Here is a 25,978-nt window from a genome sequence, read left to right on the forward strand (position 1 = left end):
GGAAGGAAGCATGATTGTTACCTCGCCACCAACACAACAGGGACTTGGTGCTCCTGGATGCGCAACACACATGAGTGCCTTCTTGCTGCACTACCTGCAACATGACCCTCGAATTGGGAGAATTAGAAATAATCCTGACTACTGGGTTGCCACACTGTTAGATCCCCGGTACAAAAGTAAATTTGCAGAAATTATTCCTGCCATAGAAAGGGATGCACGCATGCAGGAGTATCAGCAGAGACTGTTGGAGAATCTTACATGTGCTTTTCCACAAAACACCAGTGGTGCACGTAGTGAATCTCACAGTTCCAACTTGCCAACCGTGGGACCGTCAAGTGTTCAGCACTCAAACCATAACAGAACCACAGTATCTGCTGGTAACATCAATTTTGCGCAATCATTTCACCACTTTTTTAGCCCATCCTTTGCAAGGCCACAGGAGACAAGAAGTCTGACACATAGTCAACGCCTAGAGACGATGGTACAGGAGTATCTCCAAGTAAACATTGAAGCCATGACTGTGTCACTGGACCCTTGCTCTTTTTGGGCTTCCAATCTGGATAAATGGCCGGAGCTAGCCACTTACGCCTTGGAGATCTTGTCATGCCCCGCAGCCAGCGTTCTGTCTGAACGTGTGTTCAGCGCTGCTGGTGGTGTGCTGACAGATAAGCGCACGCGGCTCTCCACTGATAATGTAGACAGACTCACGTTCATAAAGATGAACAAATCATGGATCCGAAACAACTTTTCTACCCCTGTGTCATCCTGGGGAGAGTAAAAGATGGATGATTGGTTAAAATCACCCTACCAACCGTTTTAAGCTTTCAAATTACTAATCATGTTTATCTGTATCTTGGCTGGAAAATAATTTGGGCTTTGTAGCAGTGTGCACAACTGATTCTATTAGGCCATTTATAATAAGCTCTACCAGATTTAAAATTACTAATCATGTTTATCTGTATCTTGGCTGGAAAATAATTTGGGCTTTGTAGCAGTGTGCAGCACTGATCCTATTAGGCCATCTATACTAAGCTCCACCAGATTTAAAATTAATAATAATTTTTAGCTGCATCTAGCCCGGAAAATAATTTTGGGGCTCCGAGATGCGCAAGACACATAAGTGCCTTCTTGCTGCACTACCTGCAACATGACCCTCATATTGTCAGAATTCGAAGTAATCATGACTACTGGGTTGCCACACTCTTAGATCCCCCAAACTTTTTGATCAACCTTTTCATTTTAATAAAGACCAAAAAAATGGTCATTTTCGAAATTATAAGCATTAGCAGGTTATTAGAAACTGAAATCAAACAGTTTTCAACTCAAAACTTTATTCTAGGTGATGTTACATTTTCACATAGGACCCCTTGTTCGAAAGGAGATTCTGAACTCTCTCGTCCATTGAATTTGTCAGGTTTTGGATGGTTTCTGCTTCAATTGTTTTGCATGAGGACAGAATGCCCTCCCAGAGCTGTTGCTTAGATGTGAACTGCCTCCCGCCATCATAGACACTCCTTTTGATGATGCTCCAGAGGTTCTGAATGGGGTAGAGGTCAGGGGAGCATGGGGGTCACACCATAAGTTTGTCCCCTTTTATGCCCATATCAGCCAGAGATGTAGATGTTTTATGTGCAGCATGAGATGGTGCATTATCATGCAAAAAAATGATCTTGCTGTGAAATACACGGTTCTTCTTCTTGAACCATGGCAGGAAGTGCTGTTTGAGAAAATCCACATACATTATGGAGTTCATCTTTAGCGCCTTCAGGGATCCTAAAGGGGCCAACAATCTCTCTCCCCATGATTCCAGCCCAAAACATTACTCCACCTCCTCCTTGTTGGCGCTGTAGCCGTGTTTGCGTGGGGTGTCCATCAACCAGCCATCCTCCACTCCATCCATCTGGACCATCGAGCGCTGCACGGCACTCATCCGTGAACAAAACAGTTTTGAAATCAGTCTTCATGTAATGTTTGGCCCACTGGAGCCGTTTCTGCTTGTGTGAAGTGGATAGAGGAGGTCGACAGGATGGCGTATGCACAGCTGCAAACCTCTGAAGGACCCTGCATCTTGTTGTTCTAGGGACGTTGGAGGCACCAGCAGCTTCAAAAACTTGTCTGCTGCTATGACAAGGCTTTTTTGCCACTGCTCTTTTAACCTGACGTAATTGCCTGTAGGAAAGAGTCCTCAATTTGCCCTTATCAGCACGCACACGTGTGTACTGTGAATCAGCTACATACTTCTTGATTGCCAAGACACTTCATCCTGATCATCGCACAATGTTGATTGTAGTCATGCCTTGACCTAAGCACTCCACAATTTGTTGCTTCTCAGCAGCCGACACATCCTTTTTCTTTCCCATTTTGGCAGAAAATGTAAGCTGCTTAATAATCTGAGACAGCCTTCTTAAGTAGTCTTGCCTTTCATTGGACACACCTGCCAAACTAATTAGCACAGGTGTCTGCAATTGCTTACAGTGATATAAAGAGCCCTGACACACATCACCATCAATGAGTTTAACTGACAAACAAACAAATTCTTCCCTTATCACTCCTAAACACTTTTTGCATAATAATTTGGAACACAGTGTACATGTGCTTTTCCACAAAACACCAGTGGTTCACGTAGTGAATCTTAAAGTTCTAACTTGCCAACCGTGGTCTGTATGGAGTTGTTCAATAAAGGGCCCAAAATTAAGATAACATAGATGGGAGAGGTCTCTATGAATAGGAATTCCTAAGTATTTGATACCCTGTGAGGGCCAGGCAAAGGGAAAGTTGGACTGGATGGAATCCTATATGGATTTAGGGAGGGAGACATCGAGGGCCTCAGACTTCGCTGCATTGATTTTAAAATTTGACCATGTAACAAAGTGATATATTTCAGCCATAACAGCATGGATGGATATATGTGATTGAGTGATATATACTAGGACATCATCAGCAAATAGAGAGCACTTGTACTCGGTGCCTCCCACCTCAATCCACCTAATATTGGGGTTATGGCGAATTGATGAGAGCAGGTGCTCCGTCACTAGGATGTATAAGAGAGGGGACAGAGAACATCCCTGCCTTGTCCCATTGGTGATTGTGAAAGGTGATGAAAATGTTCTGACGCGCCCCCTGGGCCTTGGGACACCCGGAGCCGGACCCTTTTTGGTGGATGCTGGTGGTTGTAGTCTCCGTGGCGGCGACCCGGTTCCGTGGCTCAGGGCGGTCAAACCAGTGGCGGAACTATTTATGTGGTTTTGATGTTTAAATGTCCGACTACGCCACCCGTGGATTGCGGTGAGAGTGAACCGCCGCTCCAGGGCAGACCGCTGAGGCTGGTGTTGTGGGTGCAGCAGAGCGTAGCATAACTCCCCACGGGAGGAGTATAGCCTCAGGGCAGTGTATGCGGAGGATGGGGGTGATGGTGCAGGGCAGCAGCAGTAACGACACGGAGTCAGTGATGCAGTCCAGGGCCTTTACTCACAGTTCTTATTATCCAGACCACGTCTGCAGGTAACGGCTGCCCACGTCGTACTGTGCTCACCAGGTGAGGGGCTCAGACAACTCCCAGATAACTTTGGAGCGCTTCACAGGACCCCCTTTGTGTGTCATTTGTCTGGCCTTTCTTACCAACCCTTCTGTCCGGCTGCCTCGGGCCTCCTCTTGGTAAACTTGGCGCCAGTTTCCCTGACCCTATGTGATGCCTTCCTAGCGGGTGTAGCGAGGGGTTGCGCCACATAAAATGTCACAGCCTCCTGTTTCTAGCTGAGGGTCGTTTCCTGCCTCCACTAGTTTCGGGGACTGGTCTCCCCCATTGGCCTGACCCCTCCACACAGGTGGATTCGGGCGTGCGGTGGCGACTCGCCCGTCCGCACCCCTGGGATCCCTTCGTTCCTCGTTCCTGGAGCCTTCTCCGCTCCTCTTCCTTCCTTCTCCCTCTTCCAGGCCTGGGCCTTTGTTACTAGGCCCGCCTCCGGGTCCTGATCCACACTCCATCCTTACCTGAGAGTGAGATATCACACCTCTGGGTGAGGTGCAATACCTCTGTAGCAACCGAGCCCTCAGGGTAATACAGTTCCATTTATCTTCAGCCTAGGTGACGTATTGCGATACAGGGCCGTGATTTTGGCTATAAAAGGGTCCCCTAGACCCCTACCCCAAGCTTTTTAAGAGAATCATATATGGCGTGCCAGGAGACTCTATGGAATGCTTTCTCAGCATCCAACGAGAGTTTCTAATTACAAATTTTTATCTGCATCTAGCCCAGGAAATACTTTGTGCCTAGTAGCAGTGTCTGCTAGTAAGCGGATTATCCCGGCTGTTAAGCAAGCTACACCACCTGTAGTTTTGACACTTAATTTTTTCAAAGGAAATGCTTCGGGACCACGAGATACTCAGTGAAGAGCATCAGGAGGCACCCCAAGGCATAGGGGCTGGGACTGGCAGTAGGATGCCTTGCGGTGGACAGTAGAGATGAGCGTTGTTCTACTCGAACTGTTCGCCAATCTCAAATTCGAGCTGTTTTGGGCGGTGTTCGAGCCGGTCGGCGAACACGAACAATTTGAGAAAAATTCGGCTGTTCGAGGTTATGTTCGATAACTGTTCGTGCACCAAAATCATAACTGGATTTTTTCTCAGTAATGATGAAAATTAATGTTAATACGCAGTTTGAGTGTACAGCGGGGCGGGGGGAGGGGCAGGGGATGGATCTCTGCAGGAACAATGAAGATCTCCATTTTTTTTTCTCTTTCCCGCATTTGCAGTGGGGAGGTGCAATCTGTCAGCCTATCAGCAGCGCACACACGGAGCGAAGTGCTTTTTTTCACACAAGCAAGGGCATGTGTGATTGGCAGTGTATGTCACATGTCCTTGCCCTATAAGACCAAGCCATTTTCCCCGTCGCCACCATTTTCTCACTGCTGCAGCTGCGTGTTAGCTTGGGAGTAGGGAATAGTTGTGATTGCAGTCCTTTGAAGGACTAGGTTACAGCATTTCCTACGACTTTTATCAGGCAGGTCTGTGCTCTTAAATAGATAGATTGTGGGAGTAAAGACTAATTGTAATTGGAGTCCTTTTCAGGACTAGGTTACATCAGTTCCTATCAGTTTTTGCCAGGCAGGTCTGTGCCAGTGCTGTGCAAGTTTTTTTCACAGCATTTGGCTGAATCTAGCAAAGCTAATCCTTTTTGGCCTATTGCAGAGTGTGTTAGTCAGTGGAGGAGCCTATCTGTGTTGCAAGATATACTACCTGTGTATAGAATACCAATTTTTTTACTGCACCTAGTGAAGTAAAATCTTTTGGGCATAGCATCATTCTATTAGTCCATCTATACTGACCTCCATCAGGTTGCAAATTAAAAATAATTTTTTTCTGCATCTAGCTCTGAAAAAATATTTGGGCTTCTAGCAGTGTGTGGGACTTGGTCTATTAGTCCATCTATACTGACCTCCATCAGGTTGCAAATTAAAAATATTTTTTTTCTTCATTTATCTCTGAAAAAATATTTGGGCTTCTAGCAGCGTGTGGGACTTGTTCTATTAGTCCATCTATACTGACCTCCATCAGGTTGCAAATTAAAAATAATTTTTTTCTGCATCTAGCTCTGAAAAAATATTTGGGCTTCTAGCAGTGTGTGGGACTTGGTCTATTAGTCCATCTATACTGACCTCCATCAGGTTGCAAATTAAAAATAATTTTTTTCTGCATCTCGCTCTGAAAAAATATTTGGGCTTCAAGCAGTGTGTGGGACTTGGTCTATTAGTCCATCTATACTGACCTCCATCAGGTTGCAAATTGAATAAAAAAAATTTCTGCATCTAGCTCTGAAAAAATATTTGGGCTTCTAGCGGTGTGTGGGACTTGGTCTATTAGTCCATCTATACTGACCTCCATCAGGTTGCAAATTAAAAATAATTTTTTTCTGCATCTAGCTCTGAAAAAATATTTGGGCTTCTAGCAGTGTGTGGGACTTGGTCTATTAGTCCATCTATACTGACCTCCATCAGGTTGCAAATTAAAAATAATTTTTTTCTTCATTTAGCTCTGAAAAAATATTTGGGCTTCTAGCAGTGTGTGGGACTTGTTCTATTAGTCCTTCTATACTGACCTCCAGCAGGTTGCAAATTGAATATAATTTTTTTCTGCATCTAGCTCTGAAAAAATATTTGGGCTTCTAGCGGTGTGTGGGACTTGGTCTATTAGTCCATCTATACTGACCTCCATCAGGTTGCAAATTAAAAATAATTTTTTTCTGCATCTAGCTCTGAAAAAATATTTGGGCTTCTAGCAGTGTGTGGGACTTGGTCTATTAGTCCATCTATACTGACCTCCATCAGGTTGCAAATTGAATAAAAAAATTTTCTGCATCTAGCTCTGAAAAAATATTTGGGCTTCTAGCGGTGTGTGGGACTTGGTCTATTAGTCCATCTATACTGACCTCCATCAGGTTGCAAATTAAAAATATTTTTTTTCTGCATCTAACCCAGCCAATAGTTTTGGCCTAATACCACAGTTTGGCCACTCAGCTCTGCTCGGTTACCATCCATTGTTTTTTTGTGCAAACAACTCCAGAGTTGTGAATTAGTTAACCACCAAAATGAGTGGAAAAAGGCCTGCTGCTGGTGGAAAGGGGAATAGGCGTGTTGGGAAGGGGAAAAAAGGTTGTGTCCGTGGGGTAGGTGCAGAAGAAAGACCATCTTCCAGCCAAACTAAAATGTCTACTTCTTTTAGCGGACAATGTGATAAGATCCCTTTCTTACGGCCACGCCAATCGCTACAAATTCCAGATGAGGCACAAAAACAGCAGGTGCTTCAATGGATATCAAGTGCTCCTTTAAGTGGGCTCTCCTCCACATCAACTTCAACATCACAAATACTCCAGTCCTCAAAGGTGTCACCCAAATCGCACTTGCTTCCTCACAGCTCCCAAATCTCCAGCTGCCCGTCTGAGTATGAGGTAGAACAGATGGTTGAGTCTGCAGAGCTATTTACTCATACTATAGCCTGGGAATCAGAGGTCGACTCCAGCGCTTCTGTGAATCCAGACGAGGAAATGATCTGCACTGATGCCCAGAATCTTTATGAGTCGGATCCAGGACCAGACGCAGAAGGTTCTGACCATAATGTAGACCCTCATTCCCAAACTGTAACTCCTGTTGGTGGAGACAATGAGGAAGACGATGATAAGACTCAAATACCTGATTGGAGCGACAACTTTAGTTTTTTGTCAGGGCAGGAACAGGTTGGCTCTGAGGACGACGGGTGTGATAACGCACAGGGTGATGATGATGAGGTCGGAGATCCCACTTACTGTCAACCCACATTCAGCCAAGAGATGAGGTCAGCAGAGGAGGTGGAGGAAGATGCTAGTGACGACGAGGTCAGGTTGCGCCTTCCTGGACAGAGACGTAGTACTGGAAGCACGTCAACAACTGCATCCTCAAACACAACTCTGCCTCTCACCACAAGTCGTGGTGGCTCTTCAGGTCGCATGGGTGCTAAGCCTTGCATAGCCTGGGCATTTTTTCAGATCGATAAAGATGACCCAACTCGTGTTATCTGTAACATTTGTCAGCAAAAGCTAAGTAGAGGCCAAAAAATACATAGTTTGAGTACTTCATGCATGAACCGGCACATGGACATGAAGCATAAGTTGCAGTGGGAAGCTCAGTGTGCTACAATGCGGCCTAGCCGGCCGGGCCAACCACCGTCTGCCATATCTTGTGCATCCGCGGCCTCTTCATCCTCTGTGACTGGGGGGACAGCAGTCACACCTGTTTTGGGGCGCAGACCTGCCACCTCTTTACCCGCAACAGCCAGCGTGATTGGCAGGTCATCATTTTCTTTGGAGGTGGTAACACCAGCTGGTCTTGAGCGCTGTTCGACATCGATAGCACCACCTTTGGATCAAGGCAACCTAACATGTCCGCCTGCATCTTCCTCACAGACCGGCAGTTTGCCGGGGACACCCTTATCAACCCCGTCTAAGCACAATAGCCAGCCCTCGGTCCCTCAGATGTGGACAAGTAAAAGACCATTTCCTCCTAGCCATGAGAAAGCTAAGAGGTTGAATTTCACCATCTGCAAGCTCTTGGCTACAGAAATGCTGCCTTTCCGCCTGGTGGACACAGAGGATTTTCGAGACCTTATGTCCGTCGCAGTGCCCCAGTACCAGATGCCCAGTCGGCACTACTTCTCAAAGAAAGGTGTGCCTGCGCTCCACCAGCATGTAGCACACAACATCACCGCTTCTTTGAGAAACTCTGTGTGTGACAGGGTGCATTTCACCACAGACACTTGGACGAGTAGGCATGGACAGGGGCGTTACATGTCGCTGACTGGGCACTGGGTAACTATGGTGACAGCAGGACAAGGGGCTGCTGTCCAAGTCTTGCCGTCCCCACGAGTTGTGCGTCAATCCTCTTTATGTCAAAGTTCCTCCACTGCTTCTGCCTCCTCAACCTCCTCTCGGTCTTCCACCTGCACCCAAAGCCTGTCTGGTAATGCCACAAGCTTTCTAACTGCGCAGAACTGATCCTGCACACCTCCTTACTATGCTGGCAGTAGGGCTCAACGTCATCAGGCGGTTTTTACATTGAAATGTCTGGGAAATGTGAGTCACACAGCTGAGGAGTTGTGGTCAGCTCTGGAGAACCAATTTCATGAATGGTTGTCTCCACTGGACCTGAAACCAGGGAAGGCCGTGTGCGACAATGCTGCAAACCTGGGTGCGGCCCTTCGCCGGGGCAATGTCACACACGTGCCTTGTATGGCTCACGTGTTGAACCTGGTTGTCCAGCAATTTTTAGCCCACTATCCCAGACTAGATGGCCTTCTGCAGAGGGCACGGTCGCTGTGTGCTCACTTCCGCCGTTCGCATCCCGCAGCTCAGCGACTTACATCTCTACAGAAGTCGTTGGGCCTGCCACTTCACCGGCTAAAATGCGATGTGCCTACCCGGTGGAATTCAACTCTGCACATGTTGCAGCGACTGTGGCAGCACCGACAAGCCCTGGTGCAATACGTTCTGACGTATAGCCTGGGCCAACGAGATTCAGAGGTGGGGCAAAGCACGCTGGAGGAGTGGTCTCAGATCAGGGACCTATGCACCCTTCTGCACAGTTTTGAAATGGCGACGAAGATGTTTAGTGCTGACGATGCCATTATCAGCATGACTATTCCGGTGATTTACATGCTGGAGCACATGTTAAACAGAATTCGGAGTCAGGTGGTGGCACAAGAGGAGGTGGAGGAAGTAGAGGAGGAGGAGTTGTATGCGGAAGGGCTAACATCTGCAAGGTCCAGACGGTCGGCAGCACCAAGGCGGCAGGCATGTGAGGGTGGGGGAGATGATTTTACCAGGGCGCATGGTAGCAGCCAAACTAGTGAGGAAGGTGCAGGAGCCCAGGAAGAAGTGGAGGACGAACTGATGGAAGACTCATCAGATGAGGGAGACCTTGATCACATTTCTGTTGTGCGAGGTTGGGGGGAGAGGACAGAGGAAGGAAGCATGATTGTTACCTCGCCACCAACACAACAGGGACTTGGTGCTCCTGGATGCGCAACACACATGAGTGCCTTCTTGCTGCACTACCTGCAACATGACCCTCGAATTGTGAGAATTAGAAATAATCCTGACTACTGGGTTGCCACACTGTTAGATCCCCGGTACAAAAGTAAATTTGCAGAAATTATTCCTGCCATAGAAAGGGATGCACGCATGCAGGAGTATCAGCAGAGACTGTTGCAGAATCTTACATGTGCTTTTCCACAAAATACCAGTGGTGCACGTAGTGATTCTCACAGTTCCAACTTGCCAACCGTGGGACCGTCAAGTGTTCAGCACTCAAACCGTAACAGAACCATAGTATCTGCTGGTAACATCAATTTTGCGGAATCATTTCACCACTTTTTTAGCCCATCCTTTGCAAGGCCACAGGAGACAAGAAGTCTGACACATAGTCAACGCCTAGAGACGATGGTACAGGAGTATCTCCAAGTAAACATTGAAGCCACGACTGTGTCACTGGACCCTTGCTCTTTTTGGGCTTCCAATCTGGATAAATGGCCGGAGCTAGCCACTTACGCCTTGGAGATCTTGTCATGCCCCGCAGCCAGCGTTCTGTCTGAACGTGTGTTCAGCGCTGCTGGTGGTGTGCTGACAGATAAGCGCACGCGGCTCTCCACTGATAATGTAGACAGACTCACGTTCATAAAGATGAACAAATCATGGATCCGAAACGACTTTTCTACCCCTGTGTCATCCTGGGGAGAGTAAAAGCTTGATGATTGGTTAAAATCACCCTACCAACCGTTTTAAGCTTTCAAATTACTAATCATGTTTATCTGTATCTTGACTGGAAAATAATTTGGGCTTTGTAGCAGTGTGCAGCACTGATCCTATTAGGCCATCTATAATAAGCTTCACCAGATTTAAAATTAAAAATAATTTTTAGCTGCATCTAGCCCGGAAAATAATTTTGGGGCTCCGAGATGCGCAAGACACATAAGTGCCTTCTTGCTGCAATACCTGCAGCATGACCCTCATATTGTCAGAATTCGAAGTAATCATGACTACTGGGTTGCCACACTCTTAGATCCCCCAAACTTTTCGATCAACCTTTTCATTTTAATAAAGACCAAAAAAATGGTCATTTTTGAAATTATAAGCATTAGCAGGTTGTTAGAAACTGAAATCAAACAGTTTTCAACTCAAAACTTTATTCTAGGTGATGTTACATTTTCACATAGGACCCCTTGTTCGAAAGGAGCTTCTGAACTCTCTCGTCCATTGAATTTGTCAGGTTTTGGATGGTTTCTGCTTCAATTGTTTTGCATGAGGACAGAATACCCTCCCAGAGCTGTTGCTTAGATGTGAACTGCCTCCCGCCATCATAGACACTCCTTTTAATGATGCTCCAAAGGTTCTGAATGGGGTAGAGGTCAGGGGAGCATGGGGGTCACACCATAAGTTTGTCCCCTTTTATGCCCATATCAGCCAGAGATGCAGATGTTTTATGTGCAGCATGAGATGGTGCATTATCATGCAGAAAAATGATCTTGCTGTGAAATACACGGTTCTTCTTCTTGAACCATGGCAGGAAGTGCTGTTTGAGAAAATCCACATACATTATGGAGTTCATCTTTAGCGCCTTCAGGGATCCGAAAGGGGCCGACAATCTCTCTCCCCATGATTCCAGCCCAAAACATTACTCCACCTCGTCCTTGTTGGCGCTGTAGCCATGTTTGCGTGGGGTGTCCATCAACCAGCCATCGTCCACTCCATTCATCTGGACCATCGAGCGCTGCACGGCACTCATCCGTGAACAAAACAGTTTTGAAATCAGTCTTCATGTAATGTTTGGCCCACTGGAGCCGTTTCTGCTTGTGTGAAGTGGATAGAGGAGGTCGACAGGATGGCGTATGCACAGCTGCAAACCTCTGAAGGACCCTGCATCTTGTTGTTCGGGGGACGTTGGAGGCACAAGCAGCTTCAAAAACTTGTCTGCTGCTATGACAAGGCTTTTTTGCCGCTGCTCTTTCAACCTGACGTAATTGCCTGTAGAAAAGAGTCCTCAATTTGCCCTTATCAGCACGCACACGTGTGTACTGTGAATCAGCTACATACTTCTTGATTGCCAAGACACTTCATCCTGATCATCGCACAATGTTGATTGTAGTCATGCCTTGACCTAAACACTCCACAATTTGTTGCTTCTCAGCAGCCGACACATCCTTTTTCTTTCCCATTTTGGCAGAAAATGTAGGCTGCTTAATAATGTGAGAGAGCCTTCTTAAGTAGTCTTGCCTTTCATTGGACACACCTGCCAAACTAATTAGCACAGGTGTCTGCAATTGCTTACAGTGATAAAAAGAGCCCTGACACACATCACCATCAATGAGTTTAACTGACAAACAAACAAATTCTTCCCTTATCACTCCTAAACACTTTTTGCATAATAATTTGGAACGCGGTGTACATGTGCTTTTCCACAAAACACCAGTGGTTCACGTAGTGAATCTTACAGTTCTAACTTGCCAACCGTGGTCTGTATGGAATTGTTCAATAAAGGGCCCAAAATTAAGATAACATAGATGGGAGAGGTCTCTATGAATAGGAATTCCTAAGTATTTGATACCCTGTGAGGGCCAGGCAAAGGGAAAGTTGGACTGGATGGAATCCTATATGGATTTAGGGAGGGAGACATCGAGGGCCTCAGACTTCGCTGCATTGATTTTAAAATTTTACCATGTAACAAAGTGATCTATTTCAGCCATAACAGCAGGGATGGATATATGTGATTGAGTGATATATACTAGGACATCATCAGCAAATAGAGAGCACTTGTACTCGGTGCCTCCCACCTCAATCCACCTAATATTGGGGTTATGGCGAATTGATGATAGCAGGTGCTCCGTCACTAGGATGTATAAGAGAGGGGACAGAGGACATCCCTGCCTTGTCCCATTGGTGATTGTGAAAGGTGATGAAAATGTTCTGATGCACCCCCTGGGCCTTGGGACACCCGGAGCCGGACCCTTTTTGGTGGATGCTGGTGGTTGTAGTCTTCGTGGCGGCGATCCGGTTCCGTGGCTCAGGGCGGTCAAACCAGTGGCGGAACTATTTATGTGGTTTTGATGTTTAAATGTCCGACTACGCCACCCGTGGATTGCGGTCAGAGTGAACCGCCGCTCCAGGGCAGACCGCTAAGGCTGGTGTTGTGGGTGCAGCAGAGCGTAGCATAACTCCCCACGGGAGGAGTATAGCCTCAGGGCAGTGTATGCGGAGGATGGGGGTGATGGTGCAGGGCAGCAGCAGTAACGACACGGAGTCAGTGATGCAGTTCAGGGCCTTTACTCACAGTTCTTATTATCCAGACCACGTCTGCAGGTAACGGCTGCCCACGTCGTACTGTGCTCACCAGGTGAGGGGCTCAGACAACTCCCAGATAACTTTGGAGCGCTTCACAGGACCCCCTTTGTGTGTCCTTTGTCTGGCCTTTCTTACCAACACTTCTGTCCGGCTGCCTCGGGCCTCCTCTTGGTAAACTTGGCGCCAGTTTCCCTGACCCTATGTGGTGCCTTCCTAGCGGGTGGAGCAAGGGGCTGCACCACATAAAATGTCAGAGCCTCCGGTTTCTAGCTGAGGGTCGTTTCCTGCCTCCACTAGTTCGGGGACCGGTCTCCCCCTTTGACCTGACCCCTCCACGCAGGTGGATTCGGGCATGCGGTGGCGACTCGCCCGTCCGCACCCCTGGGATCCCTTCATTCCTCGTTCCTGGAGCCTTCTCCGCTCCTCTTCCTTCCTTCTCCCTCTTGCAGGCCTGGGCCTCTGTTACTAGGCCCGCCTCCGGAGCAGAGCTCATGCAGAGCCCCTGCTCCCTGCCACTTCTGCTCAGACTTCTCTGCACTGAACTAAGATGGTGCCCACCTTTTATACTCCCTTCTCAATGCACCCAGGAACTGCTTCCTCCCTGCTCCTGCACTGCAGGGTTCCCCTTCCTCAGTGTTCCCTCCCCCCACTCCAGCCAGGGACAGGGACTGTCGTGCCCATCTCAGGGGCATATTGGTCGCCCTGCCCCACGGCAATGTGGTGTAATGCATGCAGGTGTCGGGTCCTGATCCACACTCCATCCTTATCTGAGAGTGAGATATCACACCTCTGGGTGAGGTGCAATACGTCTGTAGCAACCGAGCCCTCGGTGCTACAGTTCCATTTATCTTCAGCCTAGGTGACGTATTGTGATACAGGTCCGTGATTTTGGCTATAAAAGGGTCCCCTAGACCCCTACCCCAAGCTTTTTAAGAGAATCATATATGGCGTGCCAGGAGACTCTATGGAATGCTTTCTCAGCATCCAACGAGAGTATCTACTTACAAATTTTTAACTGCATCTAGCCCAGGAAATACTTTGTGCCTAGTAGCAGTGTCTGCTAGTCAGCAGATTATCCCGGCTGTTAAGCAAGCTACACCACCTGTAGTTTGGACACTTAATTTTTTCAAAGGAAATGCTTCGGGACCACGGGATACTCAGTGAAGAGCATCAGGAGGCACCCCAAGGCATAGCGGCTGGGACTGGCACTAGGATGCCTTGCGGTGGACAGCCGAGCTCGATCCTTATAACAGCTTTTTAACTGCAGCAGCTTTAGTGGACGCTACTGGAGCTGGAATTACGCGGCTGCTGGCATGAGACTTGCCCTCCAATAGATCCTTGTAAATGGATTTAAAGTGTATTCATTCAAATTAGAGGGACAATTTAAATTAAAAAGCTTAGAGCTGCCTCCACCACAGGGGGGCTCTCTCGACCCACCAGCGGACAGGCACCAGTATTGGGAGAGGGGGGCTGGCCGTCAGGGTTCACCGCAGCTCTGGCACAAACCCGGCGACACGGAGGTGGCACGGGCAGGAGTGGACTGGCCGTCTCGGCTTCTCACTTTTTGGATTTTAGAAGGGCATGACATGCCTATATCTGTGTCTCCCCCTCCTTTTACTCCTCCACCTCTTTTCTTTTCGCATGACTATATGTACTTGTCACTTTTCCATGTGTTAGTTGTGTCTTCTGAGCAGTTTGTCAGCTTTTGGACACCTTTGAAGGTGTTTTCTATGTGTTTCTATGTGTTTTTGTTTGCCTGCCATTGGTTTTAACGGTGTTCGAAGGTGTTCGACGAACAGTTCGACGAACAGTTCGGCGAACACACGGGTGTTCGACGAACCGAACCGAACTCGAACACTACGGGGGTGGCTCAACACTAGTGGACAGCCAAGCTCGATCCTTATAAAAGCTTTTTAACTGCAGCAGCTTTAGTGGACGCTACTGGAGCTGGAATTACGCGGCTGCTGGCATGAGACTTGCCCTCCAATAGATCCTTGTAAATGGATTTAAAGTGTATTCATTCAAATTAGAGAGACAATTTAAATTAAAAAGCTTAGAGCTGCCTCCACCACAGGGGGGCTCGCTCGACCCACCAGCGGACAGGCACCAGTATTGGGAGTGGGGGGCTGGCCGTCAGGGTTCACCGCGGCTCTGGCACAAACCCGGCGACACGGAGGTGGCACGGGCAGGAGCGGACTGAACGTGTCGGCTTCTCACTTTTTGGATTTTAGAAGGGCATGACATGCCTATATCTGTGTCTCCCCCTCCTTTTACTCCTCCACCTCTTTTCTTTTCGCATGACTATATGTACTTGTCACTTTTCCATGTGTCAGTTGGGTCTTCAGAGCAGTTTGTCAGCTTTTGGACACCTTTGAAGGTGTTTTCTATGTGTTTCTATTTGTTTTTGTTTGCCTGCCATTGGTTTTAACGGTGTTCGAAGGTGTTCGACGAACAGTTCGACGAACAGTTCGGCGAACACACGGGTGTTCGACGAACCGAACCGAACTCGAACACTACGGGGGTGGCTCAACACTATTAAAGAGGAGGCATTGCAGCCAGAGTATGATGAGATGGATCAAGAAGCCATAATGGGCAATTAAACACAGCCCAGCCTCATCTCATCCCAATGTGCATTGGGGGGACAATGAGGAAGAGGAGGAGGAGGAGAAGGAAGAACAGGAGCTGGTATCATGCGCTGTAGACGGTAGTACCTGTACAACTGTCATACAGTCGGTTCAGCGTGGGTGGCCTGAGGACAGGGGGTAGGAGCAGGAGGAAGAGAGCATGGTCAGTCGTCATCTTGGTGAGGACACAGAATTCTTGCCCATTATCAGTCTGGCACACATGGCTGACTTTATGTTGCGCTGCCTTAACCGTGACTCTCGCGTTGCCAAAATGTTGGGTGACAGTCATTACTGGTTGGTGACACTTTTAGACCCCCACTACAAGGAGAACATTCACTCTCTTATTCCTGAGGCGGAGAGGTCTACAAAAATGGAGCAGTACAAGAAGGCCCTTGCTGCAGAACTGTTAAAAAAATTCCCATCTGAACACGCTAGCGGCAGAGGTCACAGTTCGTTGACCAACCAAGGCGTACAGGCAAGAGAGACGCAGCTCCAATCCAGCAGAAGCAGGGGAACACTGTCAACATTCTGGGACATTTTTCTGAGACCCGCCCAGCTTACAGGCCCTGAGGCATGGGGTACTCTCACAAGGAGTGGAAAGTTTCAAAAGATGGTGAGGGAGTACCTTGCCGACTGTACCAGCATCCTCTGTGATTCCTCTGTGCCTTTTAATTATTGGGTATCCAGGCTGGACACTTGGAATGAACTCGCTCTGTAAGCCTTGGAGGCCCTGGCCTGCCCTGCCGCTAGCGTGTTATCGGAGCATGTTTTTAATGCCGCTGGGGGAATTATAACTGATAAGTGCACTCACCTGTCAACTGACAATGCGGACAAGCTGACCCTTATCAAAATGAAAAAGTGCTGGATTGGGCCAGACTTCTCATCATCACCAAATGACAGCAGAGTAACATAAAGTCAAATCCACTGTGTTATTTCGGGAGGTGTATTCCCATGCACCGCTTCACACCCACACATTGGTATACGCTTCCTCAATTCAGCTTTTTTTTTGCTCCTCTCCTTATCTTCAGCCTCCACCACCACTATACCACTAGGGTGACCGTGGTCCGTGTTGCCAGCATTGCAAATTCCTCCGTCCTTATTTTTGGCAGCTTTTGCTTGGAATGCATAGGTAAAGACTATCGGAGACCCACTGCCCAATAATGGGAATAATGTTTTTAAAATGCTGTACTGCATGGCTCTTGTAAGGGGAATTAAAACTGTCTTGTTAAACCACTCTGACCTCAACATCTCTTCCAAGGGGCATTTAAACTGTCTTGTTAAGCTAATGCAACCTCCACCACTTTTCCAAGGGGCATTAAAAACATCTTGTTAAGCTACTGCGACCTCCACCACATTTCCAAGGGGCATTAAAGCTGTCTTGTTAACCTACTGCGACCTTCACCACTTTTCCAAGGGGCATTAAAGCTGTCTTGTTAAGCTACTGTGACCTCCACCACTCTTCCAAGGGGCATGAAAACCATCTTGTTAAGCTACTGTGACCTCCACCGCTCTTCCAAGGGGCATTAAAACCGTCTTGTTAAAACGCTCTGACCTCCACGTCTCTTCCAAGGGGCATTAAAACAGTCTTGTTAAGCTACTGTGACCTCCACCACTTCTCCAAGGGGCATTAAAACCATCTTGTTAAGCTACTGTAACCTCCACCACTCTTCCAAGGGGCATTAAAACCGTCTTGTTAAGCTACTGCAACCTCCACGTCACTTCCAAGGGGCATTAAAACCGTCTTGTTAAGCTAATGCAACCTCCACCCCTTTTCCAAAGGGCATTAAAACCATCGTGTTAAGCTACTGCGACCTACATCATTTTTCCAAGGGGCATTAATTATTAGGCAACTTCCTTTCCTTTGGCAAAATGGGTCAGAAGAGAGATTTGACGGGCTCTGAAAAGTCCAAAATTGTGAGATGTCTTGCAGAGGGATGCAGCAGTCTTGAAATTTCTAAACTTTTGAAGCGTGATCACCGAACAATCAAGTGTTCATGGCAATTAGACAACAGGGTCGCAAGAAGCGTGTTGGCCAAAAAAGGGGCAAAATAACTGCCCATGAATTGAGGAAAATCAAGCGTGAAGCTGCCAAGATGCCATTCGCCACCAGTTTTGCCATATTTCAGAGCTGCAACGTTACTGGAGTATCAAAAAGCACAAGGTGTGCGATACTCAGGGACATGGCCAAGGTAAGAAAGGCTGAAAAACGACCACCTATGAACAAGAAACATAAGATAAAACGTCAAGAATGGGACAAGAAATATCTTAAGACTGATTTTTCAAAGGTTTTATGGACTGATGAAATGAGAGTGACTCTTGATGGGCCAGATGGATAGGCCAGAGGCTGGATCAGTAAAGGGCAGAGAGCTCCACTTCGACTCAGATGCCAGCAAGGTTGAGGTGGGGTACTGGTATGGGCTGGTATCATCAAAGATGAACTTGTGGGACCTTTTCGGGTTGAGGATGGAGTGAAGCTCAACTCCCAGACCTACTGCCAGTTTCTGGAAGACAACTTCTTCAAGCAGTGGTACAGGAAGAAGTCAGTATTGTTCAAGAAAAACATGATTTTCATGCAGGCCAATGCTCCATCACATGCATCCAACTACTCCACAGTGTGGCTGGCCTGTAAAAGTCTAAAAGAAGAAAAAATAATGACATGGCCCCCTTGTTCACCTGATCTGAACCCCATAGAGAACCTGTGGTCCATCATAAAATGTGAGATCTACAGGGAGGGAAAACAGTACACCTCTCAGAACAGTGTTTGGGAGGCTGTGGTGAGATCTACAGGGAGGGAAAACAGTACATCTCTGGGAGCAGTGTCTGGGAAGCTGTGGTGGCTGCTGCACGCAATGTTGATCGAAAACAGATCAAGCAACTGACAGAATCTATGGATGGAGGCTGTTGAGTGTCATCATGAAGAAAGGTGGCTATATTCATCACTATTGTTTTTTGTTTTTGTTTTTGCATGTCAGAAATGTTTATTTCTAAATTTTGTGCACTGATATTGGTTTACCTGGTGAAAATAAACAAGTGAGATGGGATTATATTTGGTTTTTATTAAGTTGCCTAATAATTCTGCACAGTAATAGTTACCTGCACAAACAGATATCCTCCTAAGATAGCCAAATCTAAGAAAAAACCCACTCCAACTTCCAAAAATATTAAGCTTGGATATTTATGAGTCTTTTGGGTTGATTGAGAACATAGTTGTTGATCAATAATAAAAATAATCCTCTAAAATACAACTTGCCTAATAATTCTGAACACAGTGTATATGACACTACAGGGTGTTGTTGTCATAATAAAATAGTATACAGTATATATTGTCTTTGTCTTGCATACATGAGGGTTTACCATATCATGATTTGCTATGGTTCTTGATATATATTGAAGCATTCATGCTTTAAGTGTTTTTAATACATTGTGGTGTTGTTTATATGGTCTTTGTCTAATAAATATTGACTTACAGTGATCCCTGCCTATGCATACAGTCTTTCTTTCCTTTTTCCTTTTTTTGGTCAAAAATGTAAGGATAGTAGCACAGGTAGTTGACTGAAAGTAAGTGAAGGCCTGCCGGTCTGAAAACCCTACTGCTCCAGGGGACCCAATCAGGAGTCTTCACATTTCCAAAAATTTTGGCCAGAAACTACTAAAGTGGCATCAATTTCACCAAAGTAGAACTAGTATAATGGGCCACTGACACCCCTTCCACTACAGCTAACCCAGCAGATGGAGACTCAATCAGGAGTCTCCACGTTTCCAAAAATTAGGGCCAGACACCACCAAAGTGGCATCAATTTCACTACACTTGAAATCATAAAATAGGGACCGACATCCCGTCCACTACATCCAACTCAGCAGATGGAGACCCAATCAGGGGTCTCCACATTTCAAAAAAATAATGTTGACATGAGCAATAGTAGCTAACCATCTTAGTAGCCATTTCATCCTTAATCTATACCCACTCCGCAAAAGTTATTTGCCCCACATCTGTACTGCGTTGGCCAGGCTATATGACATGAGATAATGCATCAGAGGTCGTCGCTGCTGCCACAGTGGCTGTAACACGTGCAGAGTGGAATTTCACCATGTCAGCACATTGCATATCAACTGATTAACAGGTAGGCCAAAAGACCTCTGTAGCGACGATGCAAGTCGATGGGACATGAGGTGGAAGTAAGCACACAGCAATCGTATATTCGGAAGCAGCGCATCCAGGCCGGGACAGTAGCACAGAAATTTCTGTACCGCCAGGTTGAGGACATGAGCCATGAAAGTCACGTGTGTAAGGTTGCCCCAGCGTAGGGCCGCCACCAGGTTTGCACCATTATCGCGCATGGCCTTCCCTGTCTCCAGGTTCAGTTTAGACAGCCGTTGCAGAGACTCAGTCTGGATAGCTGTCCACAACTCTTCACCTGTGTGACTGCGATCTCCAAGACATATTCATTTTAAAACTGCCTGATAGAAAGCATACCGCTGTGCGGCTGCCAAAGAAAAGGAATGGAGTAACCCGTCCAGTAAGAGAAGTTTTCAAAATTCTGCACAATTGCTCACTGCAGCAAAGCAAACCTACTTCTCATCTTTCATATCATACCTGTCTCACAACCCTAATCAGCTATTCAGTACTTTGAAGTCTCTCCTTGGTCCACCAGCTCCCCTTCCCTCTCCTCTCATCTCAGCTGAAGACTTAGCCTCATTCTTCAAGTAGAATATTGACAACGTAGGGCAAAGCTTTTGCTTAAAGTCCCCACACCCCCTCCTCATAACGACTCAACTCTCCTTCCCCAAAACCAGCTTCTCCGCCATCATGGAAGATCATCTTTACTCCTCAAATCACATCTCACCACCTGTGAACTTGACCCAATACCGTCCAACCTCATAATAAACCTTACCACAGTCTTCATCCCAAGCCTAACCCACCGCTTCAACAAATCACTTACAACTGGTGTTTTCGCTTCATGATTTAAACATATCTTGATCACCCCCCCTTCCTCAAAAAGCCCTCCCTTTACCCATCTTCTGTGTCTAGCAATTGCCCCATCTCACTTCTCCCCTATCTCTCCAAACTACTGGAATAACATGTCCATTTGAACTGTCCTCCCAGTTCTCTTCTTGCTCCCTCTTTGACCGCTTACAATCTGGCTTCCCACTGCACCATTCCACTGAAACTGCCCTGACTAAAGTCACCAACGACTTACTAACTGCCAAATCCTAGTGACACTACTTTGTTCTCCTCCTCCTAGACCTGCCATCTGGCTTGGACTCAGTGGACCATTCCCTCTTACTACAGACTCTCTCATCTCTCGGAATCACAGACTTGACCCTATCTTAGATCTCTTCATACCTAACCGACCGGACGTTCAGAGTCTCTCACTCGCACACCTCCTTCTCATCATCTCACCCCCTATGTGTCGGTGTCACCCAAGGTTCAGTTTTAGGACCCTTGATCTTCATCATCTTCACCTTCGGCCTGGGACAGCTCATAGAGTCTCACGGTTTTCAGTATCAACCCTATGCTGATGACACACAGATCTACCTCTCTGGACCTGATATCACCTCTTTACAAACCAGAATTCCACAATTCCTGTCCGCTATTTCATCTTTCTTCTCTGCTAGATTTTTAAACTTTAACATGGAACCAAATTCATCATCTTCCCACCTTCCCATTCATCCCCTGAACTAACCTATCCATCAAAGTCAAAGGCTGCCTACTCTCCCCAGTCCTGCAAACTTGATTCTGATCTGACCTTCAAGCATCAGATCCAAGCCCTTTCCACTTGCTGCCAACTCCAACTCCAAAATATCTCCGGGATCTGCACATTCCTTAACCATGAATGTACAAAAACAACAGTGCACCCCCTCATCATCTCCCGCCCCGACTACTGCAATCTCCTGCTCTGTGGCCTCCCTTCTACCACTCTGGCACCCCACCAATCTATCCTAACCTGCCGTTTAATCCACCTGTCACCCCGCTATTCCCCGCTTTCTCCCCTCTCATACCACTGCAAGATCAGCTGTACCCTCACCTACTGAATCCTCACCCTAATTTGATCTGCTTTTCAGCTTTTGAGCCCGTTTGAAGGTGTTGTGTATCCATTTAGTTTAGCCTCCCATTGAATCCAATGGGGTTTGGATATGTTCGGCGAACGTTTGACAAATTAATTGGCGAATACTGCAAATTTGATGATCGTAAACCAAACCGAACATTGAAATGTTCGCTCATCTCTAGTCCCGAGCGGTAGATTCAGGGTGCCAGAAGTGGAAGAAATAGGAATCTGAACCACTAGGCAGGTAGAGACCTGCTGATCAGGACTGTGGCGACAAGTTAGGCTCTGACGAAGTAGGGCAAAACAGTGTGCTTCACTAACTCTGGAGTAGACTACAGTGGAAGGAAAATGCTTTTCACTGTGAATTAAACGTCAATAAATCATAGAATGGTAGAGTTGGAAGGGACCTCCTGGGTCATCTGGTCCAACCCCCTGCTCAAAGCAGGATTCACTAGATCATCTCAGACAGATGTCTGTCCAGCCTCTGTTTGAAGACGTCCATTGAAGGGGAACTCACCACCTCTCGTGGCAGCCTGTTCCACTCATTAATCACCCTAACTGTCAAAAAGTTTTTTCTAATATCTAATCTGTGTCTCCTCCCATTTAGTTTCATCCCATTGCTTCTAGTCATTGAACCCTCTACCCCTTGTATATATCCTTTACCAAGTTATAATTCAGTAAAGATTGTGTGTTAGAACGGGAGTCTCATTTATTGAACTCTAAAATCTATGGTCCTGGCCAGCCAAAACCATCGGCTGCAGGCGGCCTGCTTGAGAGTGAGGCCCTCACAAAACTAACACCCAGCCAGGACCCACTCTTTCAGGTAGCGAGCCGAGGCATTACGGGAGAAGATGAGTGCCTCGCCCGCGGCTACCACCCCGTGCTGAGCTTCTATTGCTTGAGTATTGTGTCCATCCTTCTGATTAGCTCCAGTCTCCTGCTCTTAAGAACAATCAGGGTAGCTGATCCTACCCTCTATAGGATTTATTATTATCGTTTCAAGCTAGTACTCTCAAAGGCATTATCTACATCCTTGTTGCGTGTCGCTCATGCTTTTCTAGCCATGGCATTTCATTAGCACTTCCCCAGTATCGTAACAACTTTAATGTCATTTGTCCTCTGGCACCAACATAAGATTGGCACAATAATTTGTAAAGTCATTAACCACAAGTAGGTGAGATCCCTGCTCTAGTATCATTGTGCACACATTGGCAGGCATGGAAAATATCTCTGGGAGATGGAAACCGAATGGCCACTTTATTAGAGACACAAGAGCTTTTACTATTGGATCTTTGTGAGTTTTTCTCTTGAAACTGTGTGGAGAGTAACCCAAGAATGTTGTGATTGAGCGAAATCTTGTGTGTGTAATGAAATTGCTGATGAAAGGAGTCAACGCTGGTGCTCTAACATATCCAAAGCTGGGCATTTCTTATCACGGATGGACTACGACAGCTTGAGAGCCATTACTGTCTAAGAGAAGCAGAGAGCTGAGGACAAGAGGAGGACAAAATGCCATCAATAAGCCGTGGGGAAATACTGGACAGATGAAACCAAAGTTCTGTTGCATCACGTTGATTTGTCAGATGCAGAAGTTTATTATTTTTATTTTGTAATTTAGGTTTTATTTGCATGTGTCAAAAGTAAGAGAATTGTCTCGTCTATTAGAGGCGCAAACAGGCCAAAAACTTTAATAAGCGAATGGGTTACCTTACTCATCCACCATGTTCCTCCATTTTAAGAACTAAATTTTTGTCATTTTTACAGAATTTAACTGAAATTCTGCCAGTAAATTTGACACAATGTGAATGAATTAGGCTTTTCACAATTTTTCCCTGCAAATTGTAATTCTTTAATTTTTTTCCGTAAGTATCTTTTTTTGTCACATGTTCTGGATTATTTTCTTATATTCTCATCCATATTGGGTGACTGGATGGCAGTCGGTCACTTGGACCAGGCTCGAGGTACAGCACATATCTGGGAAGATCCAATGATTTCCACCTTGTTAAGGTTCAGATATTTCGAGTCCTGACGTTCTGTCCCCGGGGGGAGGATGAAGGTGAATTTCTGGAGCAAAGCGGAGAAGAGCAGGAAGAGCTCCATGCGGGCCAGGTTCTCTCCAAGACAAACTCTCTTTCCTAGAAGACAAAATAAAACGTATGTAATAAGGAATTATCTTATTCCTGGAGTCACTCTGTGCTTTAGTTCCCCACCATCTCAGGACCGCTGCTTGCAGTTTATTTCTATTTTCTCTTTTATAACAATAATCGGTGGAGATTCATTGCATCATTTTTCAGTTTATCATCAGCTCTAAATGGAATCAGTCACATCCCCAAAGCTAGTAACCTGCCGTATTAAAGTTAATCTGCAGGTTAATAGTATTTCAATGCTGCCCGGCTGCTGCACAAAAACTGCCACTACCGGGAGGAAAGAAATGAATTAAATTCCTCCGGTAGCCTCCGGCTTTCAGTCATAGAGGCCGGCCGATGCTGCTTTAGTCACTGCTCCTTACTTAGTGAGCGGCTGTAAGTGCGCCCGGACCCATTGATCAACAGCCTTCTCTGTAGTTTACCACTGCAGAATGGGCCAGGGCACACTTACAGCCGCTCACTAAGTAAGGAGCAGTGACTGAAGCCACGTCGGCCTGCCTCTATGACTGAAAGTCAGAGGCTGCCCAATGGAATAAATTTAATTTCCTTCCAGTAGCCAGGCTATCAGAGCTGTGGCCACTTGGCTTTTGAATGTTATAAATCTGCAGATTAACCCAACATATATAGGTGAAAATCACATTAGGACATGACAGGTTAACATTAAAATTTATTCCTGAGATCTGAAAGATATTTTCTATATGAATTGGCAATACCTTACACAAAAAATACAATTCCAACAAAAGAAAGGAGGCGGCACTCACCACCAGTGATGAGCAAATATGTTCGAAATCCAATCTCAAACGTTAAATTCGACAGGAATATGGCACATTCGGATTCGTGATAGGAAAGGCAAGCACTTTTACTTAAATTTGGGAAAATCTGTAACATTCGGTGAATAAGTGCAGGAAAATGATTGCGGGGCAAGTACAGTGTTCTTAACAGTTTGGCTAGCATAGCGCCTGTTTATGATGAGCGCGGGGACATGTTAGATGAGTAGAGGGCCTGGTGAGAGCTCAGAAGAGGTCAGAGGAGCAGCGCGCTTGAAATCCTGTAACTTTAAGTGAGCAAATCATGGCAAGCCGATCAGAGCGCAGAAAGCAATTACACTGTCCAGACACAAGGGCTTCTGCCATTGGCTGTTGAAATCACATGTCCTCTCTATATAAAGAGTGGCCATGTTCCCTCAGTGCCATTTTATGCATGTCACTGCTGACAGAGGCTGCTGCTCAGTGTGCTCCTGTTTAATGAGAGATATTAGCTAGATAGATAGGCAGTTGTTTTGATGTCAGATAGTTTAGATAAGTAGTCTGCTGTGTGCCTGTGAAATCGACTTTGCAGCACATTTTTTTTTCAATTACTGAGATTCAGACAGAAACAGCAGGGCCCATGGCATAGAACTGTGTTGTGCACTGCTTGTATAGTGCTCTATGCACCAGTATCATTTCAATCTACTTTTTTCACTGGCTAATGTGATACAGCAAGCAAGCCCTACTAGCCCACCTGTTCATTTAGCGGGGTTGAAATTCAGCTGTATACAGACTCTGCAGAGCTCTTGAATAGTGATGAGCGAACACTAAAATGCTCACATACTCATTGTTCAAGTGGAGCAAATTGTAATGCTTGATCGTTGAGCAACGAGTCCAAAGTAAATCTGTGGGAAACTCGAGTATTTTTCAGGCAGCTCCCCCCCGGCGGTCTGCAGAGGGCCTAAAAATTGCCCAAATCGATGGGAACAGTGCTCAAATGACATGGGGACAGCATGGGGAAGACCCCTGGAAGCATCTCTGACTCCCAGGTCACTGCCTAAAACTGTGGTCATCTCATCAGATGTGATCCTATATTACTGCGGTAATAATACAGACATTTTTGGCAACGTGACAAATATTAAACTGCATTTGAAATGGGCAAGGTTTGTGTCAAGGGACGGGGAAGTGGACATTATGATGATGGTGAAAGTGCACGCAGAGGCCATGGGCAAGATGAAACTCTGCCTGCTGAGGGAGCACAACAAACACTCACTTCATGTCAAACTACCTTCCTGTCCCAATTTCAAGGGGGCCGTGGAACACCACTATTGAAGCCAGAGCAGTGTGAAAAGGTTGTTGGTTGGATAGCAGATAAAGCTTCCAGTCAGTTTACCACCACCACCTCCCTGTATTCCACATGGTCCAGTCTCAGTAGACGTGAGTCTGAATCACATTATTATTATTACTTTATCGCCATTTATTCCATGGTACTTTACATGTGAAATAGGGGTATACAAATACATCGCAAAAACAATTACAATAATCTTGAACATAA

At 46.4% G+C, this 25,978-nt stretch overlaps 1 protein-coding gene across 1 annotated transcript in view; it reads right to left on the minus strand.

The window, feature by feature from the left end:
* Window positions 1–23,101: 23,101 nt before the first annotated feature.
* The window catches only part of LOC141266089 (cytochrome P450 2C20-like), a 355,023-nt gene continuing 352,146 nt past the window's right edge, over window positions 23,102–25,978 (minus strand). The window contains exon 10 of the mRNA XM_073679997.1: window positions 23,102–23,665. Within this exon, the coding sequence (XP_073536098.1) occupies window positions 23,472–23,665 (194 nt within the window). The 3' untranslated portion in view covers window positions 23,102–23,471. The remainder of the gene's footprint in view (window positions 23,666–25,978) is intronic.

Source organism: Phyllobates terribilis, unplaced genomic scaffold (assembly GCF_046119375.1).
Source record: "Phyllobates terribilis strain yellow unplaced genomic scaffold, ASM4611937v1 Scaffold_4__5_contigs__length_816908805, whole genome shotgun sequence".
NCBI lineage: Eukaryota > Metazoa > Chordata > Amphibia > Anura > Dendrobatidae > Phyllobates > Phyllobates terribilis.